This window comes from Melozone crissalis, unplaced genomic scaffold (assembly GCF_028551555.1).
Source record: "Melozone crissalis strain CALT ecotype California unplaced genomic scaffold, PUWL_Pcris_2 ptg000013l_1, whole genome shotgun sequence".
Lineage (NCBI taxonomy): Eukaryota > Metazoa > Chordata > Aves > Passeriformes > Passerellidae > Melozone > Melozone crissalis.
This window is the reverse complement of record NW_026535791.1, coordinates 42,141,764-42,155,559: the sequence shown is the minus strand read 5'-3', so window position 1 is coordinate 42,155,559 and position 13,796 is coordinate 42,141,764. Positions and strand designations below refer to the sequence as shown.

The window sequence follows — 13,796 nt, the reverse complement described above, 5'->3', positions numbered from 1 at the left end:
ATTGAAAAATTTTGTGAATGATTTCTTATAGAATACTGACTGAGCTGGGAGCTATAGTTTATCCCACTCTTCGCATGCAGAAGTCCACACAGTTGGTATAAGGATTGGTTCATCCTGAATTATTTTCTTTCCTTCCATCTATCAAACACTTTGGCATGTTTTGAACTTTTCTGTAGCAAATAATAAATGGAATTTAACTTTCATTTCTCTGTAGAGAAGGTAAGCATATGCATAATTGTATTTAGAAATTTTATATATTTTGGTGCAATTTTATTTTTCTATAGAATTTTTATAGGAATCTTTGGAAGTCTCATTCTACATCAATTCTTGAAGTGTCTCAGTAGATCAAAAAAGTAAACAGAGACATGTTTAAATAAAACTTGTCTGCTCTTACCAACAAAATAATCTTGGGACCTTGGTCCTGCAGTTGATACTATTCGGTCTCAGAACTTGTTTGCAAAACAATTGTGGGAAGAAGAATGATAAAAATGCTTATCTGGCATTGATAAACCTAGGTGGCCTTGAGCTGGCTCTGCATCCATAGAACAGTTAATTCTCCATCTGTATTTGCCCACACTGGATACTGGAGAGTTGACTGTATCTGATAGTGTAACACACTGGGTTTTTTTGTTTGTAAAGTGGTCATTTGTGTTAGTACATTCTCTTGTTGCAGTAGTATCATGAAAACAGAAGTAATTGTACACTCTCATATTTACTTTCTTTCTGTGCCTTCCTGTAGTACAAGTCAACTGGCTTCATGTCCTGGCCACTGTAGTTTAAAGGAGGCCATTGCAGCCAGCTTCCAGTACTGGACCTGCTGCACAAGTGGGATCCAGCTCGTCTACTCAAACATGGCCTTTGGCAAAGCACATTGTTAGCATTGGGAATGATGAAAAATGGCATGGTTTCATTGCAGATAAATGTATGGCTTCAGATCTCCCAGAAGGTGCATCTTTCTTTATACAATTGTTCCTCCATGATATTAGCAATGACTTGAAAATGAAGTTTTTTATGTGTCTTTTTTCTTTAGCATGTTTAATAAACAAAGTAAACCAGTTTTCTTCTTCTCATTTTAAAATGTCAACACATCAGATGTAGCTGCTTTGTTTAGGTTAGGGCACCCACAGAGTGAATGCCTACTTATGTTACTGGTTCATGGTGCAAAGCTCTTAAGTCAACAAAGGCTGCATTAAGTAACATCAGCTTTCTGTTTCATTTACTTACTTTATACTTCCTTGATACCTTTGATAGCTTTGCTGATTTTCTAATTATCTGCATATCTTACAGGAAAGCCAGTAGTCTGAAAAAGGCCCCAAATTTCTGTTGTGCTTTTAAAGTTAGTTTGGTTTTAGTGAAAAAATGTCACCAGTACCAAACAACAAATTAAAAATCCTAAAATGCATGTATTTGCTTTTCTTCTGGCTCTGTCCTGAAGTGTGTCGTTCTGAGTGCTTCTGCTAACTCCTTCAATATGTTTATTGCACCTTAGAGAGAATGCTGTCCATGATGAGACTGTGCCCGAGTCTCCTGCTCAGAATGGTACCTGTGTGAGAAATGGCAACCTGAAAACACCAGTAAGTTAATTCTAAAACTTTTAAAAGTTCAAATTCTTTTAACTGGTGGAGCTTATTTTGTGTCTCATTCAGTTGTTACAAAATTGAGTACTGCATGCAGCAATCACAATGCATCTAAAAGCTGGTCACTGGATACAGCTTGACCCTAAAATTCCATTGGCAGCAAAGCCTCAATGCTGGCTTTTGAGTGGTCAGTTCATTTCAGCATGGCTCTTCCTTTGTGTGCAGCCGATGTTAATTGGCAGGTAGTCAGTTTAACCTGTGAGGGAAAAGATGTAGAAGAGCTTCTGTGCTTGCTTTCTGTTATTCAGAAATGACAGCTGCCACTGAAAACTGCCTTCTGCGTAGTGTGCAACTGTACAAAAACTTCTTTCCTGTTACATCTTCCTATGTTTATCACTCATTGTTAAAATGAGTAAAATTCAAACTGGTAAATCCTTACTTTCATTTCCTTTTAGTATGGTCATATTTGGTAAGAAATTGTTGGGGTCTGTGGGGCATAAAACTGAGCAGCCTGGGGAAGTGTTTACAGTAAGAGTGAAATAAACTGGTGTCTGTGAATGCCTGTTGTGTTGTGTTTTCTCACACACTGTGTTTGACTCGTTTCAGAGAGAGAAGCGGAAGGTCCGAGAGCAGTGTGAGAACATCAGGAGGAATTCTCCCGCTGGCAGAAGAGTGAGCCAGCTGCAGAATGGAGAAGTGGTTGAGGCAGTTACCTTGTTTGAAGTGGTTAGCATGGGGAAGCAGGCCATGCAGGTATTCCCAGCACTGAGTTCTGAAAGCATTTGGTGGAGGAAAGATTAATAAACAGTGGTCTTTTCCATTATTTGTAATGTGGAACATATAAATTTTGGCTTAGCTGGGGAAGAAACACGTTTGATTGGAAAACTGCTGTGAGTGTGGTGGCTCTTGGAAAGAATATCTTGCAGCTTCAATAAATTAGTGAAGAGGTAGCTGTCAGATGTTTAAAAAGAGGAAGGAAATTGTACCTAAACCAGTCTACAATGCCTTAATATACAAAGAGATAATTATTTAAAAAAATGTGGAAGAGATTCATCAATAGCAAATTTTGTTGTCCAGAATTCTGAAAAATCAGATTATCTTTTTTTCCTTTTTTTTTCCTTTTTTTCATATTTCTTTTTTCCTCCCCTGTGCTTGCCTTGTACTATTAATCCTTTGCCTTCATTCCAATGCAGTTTGCCAGCAGCTAGTATAGTAGGCAGGTTCCCTGTTCATCTCTATAGTTAGCAATTTTCTTCAATGTGAGGAAGCCTACCTCCCCATATTCTTTGAGCACATTTATTATCTTTGTATATGTGTTTGAAAATCTGGAGCCCCACATATTTTTATGTACAGTTATAGATATGTCTCTGGTGAGTAGTGTTTGTAAGCAAAGAGTGTGTGTGTGTGTGTGTGTGTGTGTGTGAGCACATGCATGAAAAGTGCATTTATATTTTGGATGTGAAACATTTGTGCTACAGCTGGGGTAACTTCTGTAAAGCTTCCTGAAGAGCTTGGCTATGCCAAGCTATGCCAACCATCATGGGAAGGTCTTGGAAAGGCAGCAGGGCTTGGGTTCCGTTGCTGCTGGAATTTATTAGACCTGTGTGGAACTACTGGTGGGTTGAAGCCTGGAAAGCTTGTCCCAGGAGACCCATGTCACTTACAGGCTGTAGGCTGTACTGCCCTAGAAATGAAATCTGGAGCAGTTTTTTGCCTTATGTTAGTGTGTGAACTGTTTCAAACCTACTGCACAAATCAAGTCCTAGAGAAAAAGAGAACCTCCAGGGTAAATTGCTGGTAGGATTTAATAGTAGTTATTAGATGGTGCAGAGGCTAAATGCGTGTTTGGATTTTTTGTTGTTTGTGTTTATTTATTTGTTTTTAAATTAAATTGTTACCTCAGTGCAATCAAAAACTCAGGAGGACAACTTTTTTATTTTTCTTTATATTACATTTATTAAAACTGTGGTAATTTTCCCTGTTAACAGGAAGCAAAGAATCTGTGAAAAACAACATTGTCTAAAGCAGTTTAAGACTTGAAAGAGTCTTTTAGAACTACTAGAAACGGAAGAGAATTGCTTGGAGTTTATTCTTGGTTTTGTAATTTAATGGAGGTGGAGCAGTGTTAGTTTTTATCTTTATTGTGGGTATCTTCAGTGGAGTGTGGCAAACTGTCTTCATCTCCTGACTAATGAGCTTCTTTAATCTGTTCTAGTCTGTAGTAGTTGACTGGGTTGAAGCTTATAAACAAGACAGGAATGTGGCACTTCTGGATCTCATCAACTTCTTCATTCAGTGCTCAGGCTGTCAAGGTAATTTACCTTCTTTACAGCCCTTCCACTGTCTGTGTGTGAGAGGAGTCTGAAGTGTGCTTTTTGAAATGGAGTTTTTCTCTGCAGTAAATCATGAACTTGTGATCTGTACTGTTCGTTAAGACGAACTCCAGATGGGCAGGCAAAATAGAAAAGAATGCTGCTGGTTAAATTCTTTGTGCTAGCAGTATTCCAGCTCTGAGAGTTGTATTTGAACAAGGTTTGCAGGGTCAGGTTTCTGAAGTGGCATGTCACATTGCTTTGGAGAATCCTCACACAGGGACAGTGCTTTTGATGAGTGTTCTAATTAAAATCCAGTGTTTCAGTTGGCATTTGTTTTGTATTTCTTGGTATCTTTTGTTTTGCTAGTGTCCTTGTTTGAAAATAAGCAGCTAGCAGATTCAGCTCCCTGCTTTGGTGGCTAGAAAAGCAATCTCTTGCCTCATTGCAGTTGCTTTTGCTAGAGAGTTGTGAAGCTGTCTGTTTCATAACAAACATCGAAGCACTGCCTTCTGGGGACAGTCTGCTAGTGAAATGCTTCAGGATGGCAAGTAAGAGATTTAAGAAGACTGTCCTATTAGTTTGAAACTTCTGAGTGTATTTAAGCAGCTAGAAATGTACTTTTTACATATCTCTTTCTTTTTCCCCCTCTAGGTCTTTGACTAATATGCCTTCTCTTATGAGAAATACTTTGGGGTTTTTGACTAGTTTTGACCTGTGGGTAAAATTTTAGTCAATCCTTGAAATAAATAAATGAACAGAGAAAACAGCCTTTCCAGACAGCACAGAGCAGACTTCTCTAATGGGAATTTCAGTTTTGGTTCATCAATACTTTTTCCTATAAATTAATTTACGTATCTTTTTCTGTGTATGTTGCCTGTACCAGTGTACATACATAAAAGTGAATTCCCCTGTCTTTAGTGTTTCTAAATTTAATAAAGTTCTTACTGTGGTTTGGACTTGATTAATGTTATAGAGTTGTGAGTAATTCTTTTTAAAACACTACTTTTTTTTAGGCATGGTAACAGCAGAGATGTTTCAAAGTTTGTACAAGAAAGATGTCATGCAAAAAATGACAGAGACCTTTGATAAGGTAGGTGCTACTTTAATTTTGCATGTCTTTTTTATATAAACAATAGTCTCTACCTTAATAGCCAACCTGGATGGAATTCCTGTTGCTTATCAGGAGCTCTGTACCACTGCATTAATTTAGTAAAATAAATATAATTTTTTGCAAGAGAAATTTGTTGTCATAAGGACCTATTTTAGCAGCGGCAGCAGATTTTTTTTTAAGTTAAGTTTTATTTTGAGAGTTTTACTAGGGCTGTCTGACTGCAATGACTTTGTAGAGGTAGATATAACGCATCACTGCAGCAGGTAAATGGCTCCTTTGGTATTTGGTTGATAGGTCCTTTAAAAAATAGTAATATGGATTACTGATTAATTAATTCAGATATTTTTAGCTGATACTTTATTTGAAAATGTTCTTTCTGCTTTACCGACAATTATGATTTTTAATAACTGTATTACATCATATGAAAGAAAAAAAATGTGTTTCAGATTTTTAGATAATTGTGAAAACAGTAGTGAGTATTTAATTTCGTGGGGATTGTTAAGAAAGGCACATAGCTTTACAATGCTGTTTCACTGCTTGACTGCTCCTTGGCTAATTGTGGCAACATTAAATTTTCTGCAGTGCTTTCACAGTTGCTTCCATGCTTTTTTCCCTTATATTTGTCACTTCTGAATTGATTTGTCAAGCAGCAGCCATCAGCCTTGTTTTAATTGAGCATCTCTCAAAGACCAGCTGCTGTAGAAATTCCCACAGAGAATGAATTTGCCAACATGTTTTTCTTCATTTTAGAAGTGTAGTAGCACTTGGGCTAATTTTTTGACAGAAATGAACCTCTATGTGTCTAGCCATATGAATTAGTAGTCTGGCACTTCTTTGCCAACTAAATTAGCTTTGAATAACAGTCATGATAGTGCAGGCACTCTGGCAGATACAGAGATGTGATTACTTTTACCATCAGCCTGGAAATATTGCAGCTCTGTAGTCTTTTCACCTGTCCTCATGGGCAAAAAGGCAGGTTCTGCAGTTGCCTTAGAAGCTGTATTCTCTATGCTCTGTAAAGAAAGTGAGTTCTCTCTTATCTTTTCCATAAATAAGATGGAATTGTAAGTTAGTGGTTTAAGTTAATCGAGGAGGAGTGCCGTATGGGACTTCTGGGATTTCAAAAACATGTTTTAAAAACTAATGACAGTAATAGTGAAAGTAGTAATGAGAGTGGAAAATATTTCCAGATATTTGCTTAACATCATCTTGCCTTTGAATTTTTATTCTTTGTTTCTAGCATTCAGAGGATTCATTCTTGATTATTTCAGTGATTTAACCATGGCATTGCTGTTCAGTTAATTAATTGCAGCACTACATCCTTGCATCAGTACTTCCTCTTAGAATTCTTCATAATGTTAGTGGGAAATGTTAATAGAGTTCAGTATGGAAAGAAAAGAATTCCTAACATCCTCATGGTCATGGTGGTGAAGTATGAGTTAGTTAAGTGATCAGTGAGCTGGACTGAAAACTGGTGGAACAACCAGGCCTGTGGGGAAATGATCAATGGCAAAAGGTCCAGTTGGAGTCTAGTCACTAGTGCTGAACCCCAGCTTGATATTGTAGCCAATGCTGTTTTACATATTTAATAATGACCTGGACACTGAGGCAGAGTTTACTCTTAGCAAATTTTCAGATGATGCAAAATGGGGAGGATTAGCTGCCAAATCAGGTGGTTGTTCTGTTGTTCAGAGGGACCCTCAACAGACTGGAGAGTTTGGCAGAGGGGAACCTCATGAAGTTCTACAACAGGAAGCCCTGGGAACCTGGGAATGAATAGCCCTGTGCACCACTACACATTGGGGGCTGATAGACTGGAAAGCAGCTCTTGGTGTGGGTGACAAAATGAACACGAGCCAGCAACGCACCCTTGCTGCAAAGTTGACCAACAGCCTCCTGGCCTGCCTTAGGCAGAGCATTGCCAAGAGGTCATGGGGGATGATCTTTCCTCTCTGCTCATACTACTGAGACTCATCTGGAGTGCTGAGTCAAGATTTGGACCTTGCAGAACAAGAGAGAGATGGGTTTACTGGAGTGAGGCCAGTGAAGGGCCACAGAGATGATTTATGATCTTTGATATGAGGAGAGGCTGAAGGAGTTGAGCCTGTTCAGTTGGAAAGAGGCTGGCTCAAAGGAATCTGGCCCATAAAATACCTGATGTGACAGAAGGACAAGGAGGAAGCACAGCTCCACTCAGTGGTGTGCAGTGAGATGGTGAGCGATGGGCAGTGGGTGCAAACTAAAATGGACAGAATTTTTCCTGAACACAAGAAAACTTCTACTGAGAGAATGATCAAGCAGTGGAACAGGTTGCCCAGAAAGGTTGTGGAGTCTCTGCAGATATTATTTGACTGCTCGTGGCATCACCTGACACTGAGGGAAAAAATGTGTACTTTGAGGGATCCTTGACAGAATGATGATGGCACCAATTGTAGTTAAAAATTAAAGCTTTATTTCTTAACAGTATGTTATTATTAGTATAGAGCAGAATTTGTTATTAAAATGGCCCAGGATTTCTATAAGCAGAATCAATATAATAGCATAATACAGGATGTATAATATAGCTCAGGTCTCACTGTCCAGCAGGAGCTGTGGTCAGAGTTCACCGGTGAGACCTTGCAGTACCTTGATTTTGTTGACAGTGCTCTGGGTGCTGTGATGCTGGGTTCTCTGACTGGGTCATTGCCACCACCTGCCTGGCTGAATGCCTGGGACCTACAGGCTTGGTAATGAAGGGAGTGATTGGTCTGGCACCCAGGAACAGTGAGACTGTGAGGGAGGGAAGTTAATCTGTTTGATTTGTCTGCTTAGTTCACAGGACCTTCAGGGCCTGGTAATGAGGGAAAGGAAATGAATATATGACCTGCTTGGTCACAGAGAAGGGCTGCTTGCTCTTAAAATTGCATTAGTTATGCTAACCACATTTCCAGGAGTTGAGAGCAGAAGTGCTGGTTGCACACAGCACTGGGCTGCCTATGCTGGCTGACCTTGCTTGAGCAGGTGGGGTTGGATTAGATGTCCCTCTCAATTTCAGTCTTTCTGTAGTTCTGTGAAAACTTGTACTGATGTTAGAAGCAGAGACTGGTTTTAATAGGGTCATGGAGGCATTTATTTCATCTTTGTGAGTCATGGTATTCCTCAGTGATGAGACAGTCTTGTCTTGACTCCGTTTTTTGTTTTTCTTCTATTTTAAGATAATCTGTTTCTTCTGCTTTTCTTCCTGTTTGTGACATTTTCTTCTTGCAGTTCTTTGTTTTTATGTGGTTTTTCTTTCCTTTCCCATTTTGTTGCTTAGACATTTAGGAAGGGAAGAGTTAACTTTGATGCTTAATTGTATAGCTAGATGAGGACAGAAATACTTGTGCTTCACTGAACCTGATAAAGAACTCTAGATTTAATGCCTTTTGTTTTGGAATAATTGCAGAATTGAGAAAACATCTTGAATCAAGTCGCACTAGTGCTGAAAACATTCTTCTCTAATTTGAAAAGCTGAGAAAGTTTTTTTTAGAGTTTAGATGTTTTACATTTAGGTACCAAATGTTGAAAAGGGTTATGTAATTAGACTTGCTGAGGAGCCATATCTTAGAATTAATAATGGAGGTTATACCTTGTATATGTTTGCTTCTAAATTTTGTAAACAACTTGTCTCCTATTCGTAACAAGACAACTCAGGTTTTATACAAGAAGTGTGTCTTTCTTCTGTCATTGGTTAGTAAAAAAACCCCCAAAAACCAACAAAACCCAGATGAGAAGGATTTAGGTTTTTTGTAGTATTTTGCCTTGTGTGGGCCACCTGTAGCACACATTGGCTGAAGTTCTAATGGCCTTTGAAATATGTTGCATGTTTTGAAATGCTTTTGTCTATGAATTATCTGTGCCATTTCATTAACAACCTTTCAAAATTTTGTCTCTTGCATTACAGGAAACTGGGTTGCAGTACAAGAAATTCATGGCCTATCCTTGGATCCTGACAGTTACTTGGCCGGTGGACATGGTAGGGCTGTTGTAGTTTTCCACAACTGTAGTATAGCTTTTTCTGTGGGGAATTTATCTGAACTCCTTGTTGGCACTTCATTTTGACTTTCTTTCTGTAGACTCTGTATGAAAGAAGGAAACATTTTCTGGTTCAGTCAGAGCAGGAGCTCACATCACTCTGTTGAGTGATTTGAATAGTTCTCTGGGAGAACCTGTGTTAAGGGTCTAACATGACTTGATTTCTAGTAGCAGAATTATCTCTCTACTGTTTATGAAAGGAATCTAAGGGAATCCCAAGTTAGGTGCCTCACTTTAGGTGGCATGCCCTTCATGTTTTGTATGAAGGTTACAGCGTACATGTTACCATTACAGAGTATCCCAGTGTGAAAAACATGGGCAGTAGAAATGCTCTTAAAAAGTGAGAAGTCTTTGTGTATTTTGTGCTGATTTTCAGATTGAGGAATAAGCTATGGTGATAAAGTAGGTATTTCCTGAAGTTGTAGATGGTCTTTCTACTGTCCATGTCATGATCAAGGAGCATTAAATGAGGCTTGCTGGAAACTTACCTTTCTGTTTTGGCAATTGCTGCTACTGTTAGGCTCTGAACTGACTCTTACAGCCTGGTCAGGAGCGTATTCCAAATTCCTGATGTGCTTTGGGTTGCAGCCAGCCCTGTGATCATTCTGCATTGACATTTCTCATTAAAGCAAGCAGCAGTCCCTATACATTGGAAACATAGTTACAGGAGAAGAGCATGAAGTGTACTTTAGAAGCACGGGAGGTTATGCTGAGTGTGATGCTGTGTTAGAATGGGGCTGAGAAGGTGATTGCCCACTGGTGAAGGACAGCTGAGCAGTGGCCAGCCTTCAGGAAGAGATTTTCCACAGTGAGTGAAGTTTTGGAGTTCCTTGACCTCACTCACACATGGAAACTATAAAGATACAAATTCATATTCTGAGCCATTCCTGGGATCTGTGAGGTGTACATGAAATGTTCACATTGTCTGAGGCTGCCATTTACAAAGTCTGTCTAGTGTACTTTCCACTATTTTGTGTGAGAAGTCATTTCACCTTCCCTCTGTCTGCTTTCCTCTTGGCAGTATCAACCATACTGTGGACACTTATGTTTTTATTGTAATTTGCTTTTTGCATGGTGTCAAAGGTATTGCTCACTTACTGTTTCTGTGGGGGTTTTTGGAGACCCAGGTGCAGGCGGTATAGGTGAATGACTGAGTATTTGGCATTGAGCTTTAGCCTGATAAACTGCTCAAGCTGGCAGTGCTGCTGAGGAGAACAGTCCTGTCCTGTTCATGCCAGAGTTGTTTATCTCCACTTTTCCCTTACTTCATTTTCTGCCTGGATTTAAGCTTACTTTTGCAGGAAGAGGAAGGATAGGGAAGTGGGGAAGCACTGCTACCTGTGAGAAAGTAGAATAAGCCAGGAGTGCTCATGTTTTATGCCAGTGAAAGTTACTTACTCTGCTCTCCCTTCCCACACTTTCTCCCTCTTGTCTGTTCACAGTTACCTTACTTACATTGCTTTCAAAAGTGAGCTGTTATGACAGTGATGACAGTGTAGCTCAAATAAAGCTATTTTCTCTCTCTGCTTGCTTGTATCCTAGTTGCTTGTCCCTACTTTGGAATACTAACCATGGAAAAAGTTATGGGGGATGAAGTGAAACTGTCTGTCAGCAGAACTCTCTCTGATGTTCAGTGGGAGATATGGGAATGCACAAGCAGAACTAATTAGTGTGTTTTCTCTCAACTTGTCTCTCTTGAGCAGGACAATGAAGACTACCCGCTGATCAGAACAGGGCCCTACTGGAAGAAGTTCAAGGCCAATTTCTGTGAATTCATTGCAGTGCTTGTGCAGCAGTGCCAGTGCAGCATCCTGTATGATAACTACTTGATGGACGCCATCATCTCGCTGCTTACAGGGTTAGCAGATTCCATGGTCAGAGCATTCAGGCACACAAGCACTTTGGCAGGTAAAATCACTTGCAGAGTTGCTCTAGAGGTGCTGAGTTTTATTGATTTGTGTACTAACAAAACTGCTCTAAATTGAAAAACTGTTTACTGGAGCAGTTCTCTTATGCACTGAGAGTACCTTCCTCCTAGTGTATGTTATATGAATGTCTGTAATATAAACTGTTTGTTCCCATGTGTATCTGAATTGGATTTGAATGCTTTAAATATGATAGATCTAACATAATTTTTTCTTTATAAAGAAATCTTTAATGCCTGACATGACTGACTTCAGAATTTTGCTGTTCTGAGTATTATATTTTTCAGTAACTGATTTTCACAGTTTATTTGTTGTTTTTCTCCCTCCACTAACTAATGTGATGAAGTTGCAGTAGATGCTTCACCTTAAGAAGCTTCCTTTGGAGAACTGCTATTCTTGTGGTCTCTGTGCAAGAAAAGAACGTTGCTTATTACACATTTTTGTTTCATGCAGTGTGATGGTACTAAAGCTACTACTTTTTTCCCCTAAAGCCAGTAAATACCCTCTTTGCCATTCAAAAAGCACTTAAAGTATAATTTATTCTAAAGTACGCTGTTTGCTTTGAGGGTTCAAAAAACTGACTTGAAATCTGTTCAAACCATCCAGCAATCCTTAAAGGAATGTGAATTTTTGTCCATTCCAGTAGTACATTAAGATTCCCAGCAATTTCTGAGCCAGCCTCACTGTTTTTCAATTTTTTTCTTTTTGATTACCAACAATCAGCTGTTCCACAATTCTAGATTCTCTTGCAGAAAAGTCAGAGTTACATAAACTTACAAGAGAGTTGCCCAGTAAATTACGTTTCTGACCAGAACTCTGACCAAAAGTTTTAAATCACCAGAAATAGAAGTTAATTTTCCCTTTTTGATCATTGTCTGCCTTTAAAATAAACACTGTATTTTAAAGCAAATTACTATAATCTAGTAGTGTTCATATTTTCTATATAAGCTGGATTTGGCTAACCATATCCTTTTTGTGGTAAAGTGGTGAATATATTTATGCTGCATGTCTCTTAGCTAAGTTAATTGTGCTGGGTTTGTTTCTTTTTTAGCAATGAAACTCCTGACAGCAGTTGTAAGTGTCCATCTGAACCTTGATGTCAACAAGCACAATGCTCAAAGATTGTATGAGGTGGAGAAGAAGAGGCTAAGTGGCAAGAGGACCAGTTACAGACTTGATCAGCTAGAGAGAAAAAGGAAAGAGGTTAGGGAAGTGTCTTGTATGGGAGATTTGTGAAAGTGTAAAAGGATTGCTGGCTGCTTGCTCTTGGGTCCCTGCAGTTCTCTGAGGTTTATATGTTTTTGTTATGCATGGTGCAGAGCAGGTGTGACTGGCTGGATTGGTTTATATGTTTTTGTTATGCATGGTGCAGAGCAGGTGTGACTGGCTGGATTAAGTGGTACAAACATGACTAAAGTAAAAATTGCCCTATGTACTGTTAACCTGTGATATCTCACCTACTGGTTGCTTTTCTAAATTGGCATCATTAGCTCTTGATCTTCACACAAATATGGATTTACACAAAAATTTCATTGTCTCAGTAGCTCTGGTGTTGTGGAAGTACAGTTTTGTATATGTTTGTACAAATTACAAGCCCAAGTTTTAACAATGAATCAAAAGGGACACAGACTAAGTGTCACCTCTGTGTAAGTGATTCATTACACAAAAATGGATTGAACTTCAGGGATGTCCTGTATAATTTTTGCTTTTCAATTTCTGTTTCTTCCCTGCTCAAAGACAGCTCCTTTTCAGCTCTCAGAGGCAGAGCTGTAACTGTAAAAAATAACTTTGGTTTGAGGGAGAGGGTGACTTGGTGAATGAACATCAGGTATAGTTCCTTGTCTCCTGACCTTAGAATCACTTACCTCTGTTCTGAGTTTTAGGTGTCTGTGGGCTTCTCTGAGACCATACCCCTTTTGTGGGGAGGAGTGTTTGGGTGAGACAGGATATTTTAGTATCATTGTAAGTCTGATCTTATCCTCAAAGACAGAGGAAATGGGTGTGATGGAGGGAAAACCCAGACTTGTCACACTTCCTGATGCTATGGATGAGAGAATATTTTTATTAGGTGACTTGCATTTTAGAAATTCCTACCTAAATTTTTGGGATTCAGTTTTTTAATAGGCTCATTGTGTATTTTGAAAATTTCTTTGTCTGCATTTTTTCCATCTCTGTTCTTGTACATGAAAAGTATGTGAGGATCGCTTTGTGCTGTATCTTTCTGTGTGATTTCTGATAGATCAAGACTCATTGTATCACACAAGTAGCTTGTTTCCCAAGGCTAGCAGTTGGTATCCAATAATTCTTTCCTCAGGGTGCAGCCAGAAAAAGGCCAGTTGCTAGTGCAGATACAGCCCCCTCATTTTATGCTGGTACCACATGTAAACACCAGCAGTTTGCATGACAGTAGTATTCTAAGGGCCCTGATGAAAATTTTTCATGTGTAGTGAATTGTGGGACTAATATTAACATTCAGTTCTCTTTGTATTTCAGTATGAGCATAAGCTTCTAGAGATACAGAACATGATGAATGCTATTTTCAAAGGGACATTTCTAACCCGTTACCGGTAAGAGTGATAATAAAGCTGTGACGTGTGTCTGCATTCCCCAGAAACTCCTGCTCAGATTGTACAGATAGGAGAATCAAGTTAAACATCCTGGAGGCACTGATGGTGTCAAGGAAAGTGTAGCAGTTAAATTATTTTTAAGAATCTGGGGTTCCAAAAGGACCTCTCTAGTGTGTTCTTTCAGTTCTTCCTGCTGGCTGTAGAGCAGTGTATTTGTGAATGAGAAGATATCCAGAATTGCAAAATAG

The 13,796-nt window shown here is 39.0% G+C and overlaps 1 protein-coding gene across 2 annotated transcripts in view; it reads left to right on the top strand.

Annotated features, from left to right (window-relative positions):
• LOC128934538 (cohesin subunit SA-2-like) overlaps positions 1 to 13,796 on the top strand; it is a 56,662-nt gene that overhangs the window by 3,040 nt on the left and 39,826 nt on the right. The window contains exons 2-10 of one of the 2 annotated variants that reach the window (XM_054272170.1): positions 740 to 946; positions 1,490 to 1,574; positions 2,184 to 2,330; positions 3,793 to 3,889; positions 4,906 to 4,982; positions 8,926 to 8,997; positions 10,760 to 10,964; positions 12,033 to 12,184; positions 13,475 to 13,548. In XM_054272170.1, the coding sequence (XP_054128145.1) occupies positions 921 to 946; positions 1,490 to 1,574; positions 2,184 to 2,330; positions 3,793 to 3,889; positions 4,906 to 4,982; positions 8,926 to 8,997; positions 10,760 to 10,964; positions 12,033 to 12,184; positions 13,475 to 13,548 (935 nt within the window). In that variant the 5' untranslated portion in view covers positions 740 to 920. The remainder of the gene's footprint in view (positions 1 to 739; positions 947 to 1,489; positions 1,575 to 2,183; positions 2,331 to 3,792; positions 3,890 to 4,905; positions 4,983 to 8,925; positions 8,998 to 10,759; positions 10,965 to 12,032; positions 12,185 to 13,474; positions 13,549 to 13,796) is intronic. The other variant, XM_054272169.1, reaches the window with a different exon arrangement.